This window comes from Heteronotia binoei, chromosome 9 (genome assembly GCF_032191835.1).
Source record: "Heteronotia binoei isolate CCM8104 ecotype False Entrance Well chromosome 9, APGP_CSIRO_Hbin_v1, whole genome shotgun sequence".
Classification (NCBI taxonomy): domain Eukaryota; kingdom Metazoa; phylum Chordata; class Lepidosauria; order Squamata; family Gekkonidae; genus Heteronotia; species Heteronotia binoei.
Genome location: NC_083231.1, coordinates 55423425 through 55431467, shown reverse-complemented (window position 1 = coordinate 55431467; position 8043 = coordinate 55423425). Strand labels below are relative to the sequence as shown.

The window sequence follows — 8043 nt, the reverse complement described above, 5'->3', positions numbered from 1 at the left end:
CAGTTAGAGCGGATAAAGGTTTGATTAAGGCAAGTGCTTGTAGTGGCATCAGATGAACAATTTGATCCTTACAAATACTTTATTTCAGCCAGGCAAATCCCACCATGGTAAGGTAGTTAGATAAACTCTAATTTTATATTGTTTCCACACTAGCCACATTTTGTGAGACCATTCCTCTGTGGTGAATCCAAATGGGATGGAAAAGAAAGTTTCATCTGACATTTGATATATTCAAAATGTATGCTCTCTTGGTTTAATGATGGAGTGGGGTGGAAATAAGTAAGGATTCTGGTCATGTGAATTAAAAATGGCAAAAAATAAAGACAAAAGGTAAACTACTGTGTAAAGTTTATGTACAAGAATATAAGGTTTATCTGGAAATATTTACAAGATTTGTTTAAAGTAATATTTTACAACTCTTTCAAAATAACCACTAGTTATATTACAGTTAGGCTGAAAAAAAGGGTTTTTTGAAGGCAAATGTACCAGAAAAGCACAAACACTCCCCCAAATGTACTTTCAGTCAGTTTAAAATTGTTATTGACCAGTTTGTATAAAATACTGTGTAAAAAACCTGTTAATATACCTTTATTGGTGAAGTTTCTTCATAAGTAGCACATGCAACAGTGGATTTTTCTATAGTGTATAGAAATAGATGGCACATAATTCCAAATGAGAGAAAATTAGGCCTAACATTCAAGACCAAATTAAGCCTTAGCGGCTGCACTTTGTCAGAAACCTGAAGCTCAGCTGAAATTAATAGACTGAAGCATGCTCCTCTTTGCATAAGATTGTGACCAATAATTTGGCAAGAGTCCAAGTTTCAAGCTCTCTCTTTTACCACAGCCCTGATTAGATGTGGAAAAAACATCAGAAAGCAACTTTTCCCATAATTTCCACTCAGCACCTTTTCTTCTGAGTAATACCCCTGCTGGTGATATTATGGAGGTACTACTTTCCCAAAATGAGAGGGCCACAACCCTTCATGGTGGCTTTGTGCCACAAAACTTAACCAGACACTCACATCTTATTCTTGACACACTCATTCTTACTATAACCCAGGGGTCATTTTGTAGGAAAAGAGGTGCCAGAGCTCATTAGCACAACTCATTTGCATATGCCACACACTCCTAATGTAACCAGAATGTATACTAAATTATATCAGCTCAGCATCTACCTTAAAATGCTTCTTGAATTATAATTGTCCTATAAAACCTTACTCCCATCATACTTTTTAAAATTACTTTCTCCTCTGTGGTCACAGTGGCATGATGAAGATTTCCATCTGTCTGCTTTATATGTTTTGGTTATTTCCCCATTCTTGTGTGGGGAAAAGTATTAGAAAGTTTGCCAAATCTTATTGCTCAGCAAAATTCTCATGGCCTGATATAACCTATACAGAAATGTAGTGATATATAATGTATTGCGAAACAGTTCAAAACAGAAAACCAGAATGACAGATTTTTTTAAGTCTCATGTCATGTTCTGAACCAATGCAAAGAACTATCTCTAAGCAAGATATTTTAATACTTCACAAAAATAGTCATGATTTTTTTTTAATTATAGTTTTACTATATGTACAAAACTGACTTCCCTTTCCTTTTGTAAAATGGTTCTTCCTCTCCCATGCCTGCTGTGCTTTGTGGGTGAAGAAAGAGGAAGGTGCAAGGGATTGGAGAGTGCTTTAGGGACTGAAGGCAGCAAGGCCAGAAGTGACTAGCACTGCAACTTGCGGATGCTGCGTGAGAATCTCTTGAATGCCCTCTGACCTTTCTGCCACCGCTTTACAGAGGTGATCACCAGCTCTCCTGCCAGCCTCTGTCCCATCACTAAATAGGGTGCATTTATGTCATTCATTTCATCACAGGTACACTGAAGGCCACCTTTGAGCCACAGAACAGTCTTTTTCAGATCCCTTTCTGTCACACCATTCAGCTTGTAGATGGTTTTGCTCTTTGTTTCCGGGGTGATCTTGGTGTCCCCATTGATGTAGGCGATCTCCTTCACTTTTATCTTCAAGGCTAATCAGGATAAGGGCAAGGGAGAGAGAGGAATGGGGTTGAGAGAGAGAGAGAGGTTTTCCCATTAGCGCACATAAAGAGGACCTGGGGAGGGAAGTCTTCTATTGCTAATTAAACTGTCAGGGGCTGACAGGATGGACAGCAGGTGGCTCCATTTCTAAAGCCACAAAGGGCATGCAAGTCATTTCAGTTTGAATCAGCCTTTGGGTGTGTGTGTGTTTGTGTTTAAAAAAAACCCCTTTTCTAAATGGATCTTTTTTTCCTCCAGCTTTTCTATCATTTGCAAACACAGAAAAGCACCCATTTTGTACATTCATTATGCATTAGAGTTTAACTTAGCATGATGTTTTCACATTGAAGCTGCAGTGGGAACGGGATACATTTTCGCTGGAAATTTGATCTCTGCAGTTGATGAAAACTTTGTAGACTGGATTTACAGGGCCAGAAAAAATCTTAGGTGAACCTGTAAGAAGAAATCAATGTTGCTTGTGTATTGTGAACAAAAGAATCTACCAAAAAGGAGAATTCATTTAACGGTTGCATTTGATTTGGGAATACAACTAACAGGACAACAAGCGCAAGGCTCTTTAAAAAACTGTCAGCCCCTAAAGAAAAAAAGATTATCTTGAATACCTCATGTTGGATATGTCAGATGAAATCTTAGGCTACTAACAGGCAATTGTAGTGTGTAGTCAATTTGACACTGGTTTACTATAGAAGAATTAATCCCTCTAAAATTCCACTGCAAATGTTTTTTTTATAAATATAAATCGATAATATTGTAGCACATTTACTATTATCTTTTTCTCTGCCTGCCGATGATTTTTACATTTAATCAGCTGTGCTCAAACAAGTTTTCCAGTCCTTTTGAAGCCAGAGATGGTCAGGTTTTGCAGTAATTTGCCAGCCAGCCAGCTGACATCTGTAATGAGGTTCACAACCTGTTTAATTCTATGGTTCTTATGCAATCATTTCTGGAATCTCCAGTTTTCAAGAGAAACTCCGAATAACAGATTTTGTTTTGGGAACGTGGAGGGTTTAGCAGTGAGAGTTGTGGACTCTGGTATGAATGAACATTAAGGGCTGAATAGTGGTAGATAAAACAGCACACCCCTCAGATCTTCTGAGTTTCCCAATCCTTCCCACCATGTCAGCTCAGGCATTTGAGAGGAGAAATCCCTGCCTCACTTGGTTCCCAGCAGGATTCAGTAGTGCAGTATTCTCTTCCTCCCCCAATGGTAAGGTGGGAACGGGAGAGGAGAAAAGCTGTGCTGTCGGATCCACAGCAGGACAGGAGCTCAGGCGCCCCTTTCTTAGTCTCCACCCCTCCCCCAGCTCTGTAGGAACAGACAAGGGGAAAACAGTATGAAGTCCAGCTCTGAAGCCCAGGCTTGCATTTGAGTTTTCTTTTGTATGCTTCACTAACCCACATAGCATACTAGGGCACACAAACATCTGTCAGAAAACTGGAAGTTTTACACTGGCTGTCGCTTCAAACACTTGCAATGTAGAATGCGCTTAACAAGTCTGGAAATAAATAAATAAATATATTTTAAATTGTAAGAGCACTCTAATGCTCTTTGCACAAGTCATCTCACATTTGTACCACAAATATACCTGTGGCATCCCAGGGTTGTTATTAAATACAGAAATTGATACGTACAAAGAACAGTGTAGAAGCATACTGAAAGGGGTGTCTCTCCCTAACATATGATAGCTAGCTGGCTATCTTGGACTGGGCCACAAATTTCTGTTGATGAATTCAGCTGCACTCTGTTAGGGTGTGCTCTTTTACCCCTATGGGCATATGTACTCTGGAACAACTTGCCAAGGGAGGAACACGCTGCTTTCTATTTTCTTGTTTTTCAAAAGGCTTATAAGAAGTGTTGTTGGGGGAGGGGGGATTTGAATCCAACAGCAAAGAGACTGGGGGCTATCTACACTGGCAGTTGTTTCTTTGATGATACCACGGATTTTATTTAAACTGTTTTAAAAATGTGTTTGCTAGCTGTTTTAAACGTTTGAGAAGTGGTTAAACTTTCTTTAAATAAGCAGTTTTCAGTGACTCCCATTGACTACTATGGATTCAAGTCAAAGATACAAAATGGAAAAATGGGGGAAACTGGCTGTCTGCTCCAGAGTTTAGCCATCTGTTTAAGGAACTTTACTTTCTTCTGTAAGTGATTTTCAGTCACTCCTAAGTGGGAAAGTAAGACAGGATACCTGTGAAACAGTACTGCAGTGGAAGAAAAATCTATCCACTGTTCTCAACCAGCATGGATGGGCTAGATCTCCACCAAGAGGAGATTTATTCCACCATGGGGCAGGGAGGCAGGAGGTGTCCCTGAAGTATACAAACGTTGCCACCTCTCATAATAGCAGGCACTTTACTATGAAAAAGAGAGTGGCTATCACGTTGGTTAAAAAAGAGGGCATTATGCACCTGGAAAGCTTATTACACTGTGAACAAAGCTAAGTCAAATAACCACACTGTTTTTTAATCCAAATAAAATAGGATTATGTCCATGTTGAACAATTACTCATATAAAAGATATAATCCATTAGATTTGAAATAAAACTAGAAATATAGAATTTTCAGCAAGACTACAAAACGTTCCCTTTTAAAATCATAGAAACTTGCTTCCACTTACCAAAGTCATTTTTGCAAAGGTTTTCCACAATTTCATTGTCATCCTCATTCTTGCTCTTGCAGGCATCACATACTTTGGGTGCTAGAAATGCAGATATTTAAAACAGAACTCATATTCAAAAGAGAACAGTAGATGGCGTTTGGAAGCAAAGTATGCTTCTTTTAGACATCACAAAATTCTGCCTCCACCCCAAATATTCTGCTACTTTCAACATTGCTAATGTCTTTTTGAAAACTGCCTACATGGATTTTTATTGAATTAATTCTAAGAAAGAAAGAAGTGGTGAAATATAAAAAAATTGCATAAATGAATGACAACAGATACACTTATCAACATCTTCAGGACAACCTGCAGGGAAGTCTAAAGAAGATTTTGAGTTTGGGATAGTTTATTCTTTGTGGGAAAAAACACCTGAAGTGAAAACTACATAGCCATGTTTGGCACATATCAGAGATGACTGAAACAGAATTTGATGGGATACTGAAAAAGGGGATGTGTGTACTCTCAGGATGGAAAAAAGATTAAAATAGCTGCCGCTCCTCTCCTAACTCTCTTTGCATGAACAGAAATCAATGCCTCAATGGGAGGGGAAGTAGATAGGAGGGGAAGAGACAGGCAATACAATGCACAAGCTTTCCCTGATGATGTTGCATCAGGAAAACTGCTCTCTTATCCTATTCCTTGTATTAAAAAAGTTGTGCAAATCACTTCTTTCTCTTTTTTCCCTGTCGCTAATTAAAACCATCTTCCCAAGTAGTAAACTAGTAAAGCTGGAGGCAATTTGTTGTTTTTTTAAATGACAGTTCATGGATTTGACACACTTTGCATTTGTTTATCTAGCAACAAATTATTCTGGTCTTCAAAGCCTTCGTATCAATGAGAGAAACAAATTCTTGTTAGTCTTACCCAGTCATTTTTATAAACACTCTCACAATGGACAAAACCATACTAACTAATTTAAATGGGAATTGAGCTACTCTAAATGTCAATCCTGCCATTCCACCAGAGAAGCAAATAACTGTAAGAGAAAGAACTCTCAGTATGTAATAAGCACCAAGAATCAGTCCTTAGAGGAAAAAGTGCTGTGATTCAAGGCACACTATTTAGGTTTGTTTGACTTATTCTGCAATCCTAAACACACTAGGGAATTCAAGGGACTTAACAGAGTAAATTTGCTTAGAACTAGCCTGAAAGCTGCAAGCTTAAGAACATATCCTAGGAAATTATTATTATTCAGTTTCAACTTCATTTTGAGCAAACTGGGATGAACTGTTTGTCCAGCAGAACCTTAAAGTTCTGAACATGGGATAGCCAATTCTCTAGAGCTGTGATATTTTGAAGATATGGGAAACGTTAGGTTCTGCATTGATTTCCAAGAAAAGTCAACTATTATATGCTGCTACATCCCAGAAGGCAGCCCTGTTGATCCGAAGCAATAGAACAAAGCAGTAGTCAAGTGCACCTTTAAGACCAACTAAGCTTTATTCAGAATGTAAGCTTTCATATGCTCTTAAACAGACTTCATCAGACATATGTTCTGAAGGACTCTGCTCACCGGAAATTATTACAGGTCTAAAATAGGGGCAGTGGCTAACTAACAGCCAGTCCTATCACGCTTCCTATATTATACAGCTTAACGGGATATATTTCCCCATACATTTAATTAGGCTGCAATTCTTTGTACCCTTACCTGGGAAGAAGCACAATTAAAACACAACGATTTATGACTGAGTACATGTCCGCAAGTTCCGGCTGCAGATAGACGCTCCCTCCCAACTCAGCGGGACTTAACTTCTGAGTAAACATATACAGGATCCGAGCTGCACATAAACGACCGCAATCCTATGCAGAACTTGGCACAGTCTTGCGCTGTGCTAGACCATGCCTTCCCAACCGGCGCGTCCTTACCTTCCCTAGGCGTGGGGAGGATGTGATCGCTGCTGGCCGGGGGGATGCACAGATCATTGTCCTGGGGGAAGCGGCTGCAGTCCAGCATGTCGGGCCAGGGGAAGCCGAAGGCGGACATCACCGGCGCACAGCTGTCTTTCACCTGCTCGCAGAGCGAATGGCAAGGCTGGATGGTCTCGTCCAGGTCGTCGATGCAGACAGGCGCGAAGAGGGAGCAGAGGAACTTGCGCGTGTCCGGGTGGCACTGCTTCTGCACCAGCGGGATCCAGGCGCCTGCTTGCTCCAGCACTTCCTGCATGGTTTCGTGGCCCAGCAGGTTGGGCAGCCTCATGTTGGGGTACTCGATCCCCCGGCACAGGAGCAAGGAGGCGGGAATGGGCTTGCAGTTGGACCGTTTGTAGGAGAACTCGGGCTGCCCGAAGAGGAAGAGCCCGCGGGTCGAGCCGAGGCATGGCGTGGCCAGGAAGACCAGGCACAGGACAAGGTCGCGTTGGTGCATCTCGGAAACGGGGGAGGGGGGCACTGCGCGGCCAGCGGCTCGGAAAAATGGGGCTCCCGGGAGGACGAGGAGGGGGCGACGAACGGCTGCAATGGCAGCAAGAGATCGAGGCAGAACTGGGCAGGCTACATGCAGTTTTCACCCCGCGCACGCCGGCCTTCCGCTTGCTCGGCACCGATGGACATACACTGCCCCCTCCGCAACGCACTCCCAGCGATCTCTTGCATTTTTTTATGCAAATCGAGAGGGGGTTTGGAGAAGGCGAAGGGGCGGGGCCGTCGGACAATAAATCGGCCAGGATTGGCCGATTTGCGCAGGGGGGTGATTTTCCCTGGATGGTTCCCTTTCTGGCAAGAAAACTTTCAAAGCAATAGAAAAGAGCTGGCGTCCAGCAGTAAGTTACAAGACTGACAAAAGACTGCTGTGCTCACTTCTTCAGACTACCACAATTTTTGTTATTCTTTAAGGTGCTACCGGACTCTTGCTTTTTTCTACTGGACTGAGAAACACGGCTGCCCATCTTGATCTTTCAAAACCCTGTTTCAGAACTTGCGCGTTCACCTTTCCGCCGAGAAACAATTTCAATGGGCTGAGCTGCTAACCGTTGTGACATTAGAGAGTAGGGCTCTATAGAGGGCGCTATAAGGCTTTGTGCATGGGCTTTGAATAACCTGCTTTTGCAGTCAGTAAAGCCAGAGTAACACAAATAGGGCACACTAGGAAGGCAAAACTGCCCGGCAAAGACGACATTCCTTCTCTGTGGCTGCACCCTCCTTGGTCACGCCCCCCAAAGAGGAAGGATTGGCCTATAGTAGGGGTGGATCAACTTATAAGAACCATATAGAATAAACGTCAGGTGTTTTAGAGCCGCAAGACAGGGACGTAAGATGCTTGAGAGCCAGGAGGGAGGAAAGGAGGAAAAAGAAACTGAGGGGAGGAGGGAGGGAGAAGTGGAAAGAAATCA

At 42.0% G+C, this 8043-nt stretch overlaps 1 protein-coding gene across 1 annotated transcript; it reads right to left on the bottom strand.

Moving 5' to 3' along the window:
* Positions 1–566: 566 nt before the first annotated feature.
* On the bottom strand, positions 567–7094 carry SFRP2 (secreted frizzled related protein 2). Its single transcript, XM_060246624.1, has 3 exons — positions 6581–7094; positions 4673–4753; positions 567–2021 (listed from the first exon to the last, which is right to left on the bottom strand). The coding sequence occupies exons 1-3, from the start codon at positions 7077–7079 to the stop codon at positions 1717–1719; spliced, it is 885 nt and encodes a 294-aa protein (XP_060102607.1). The 5' UTR covers positions 7080–7094; the 3' UTR covers positions 567–1716.
* Positions 7095–8043: the final 949 nt, after the last annotated feature.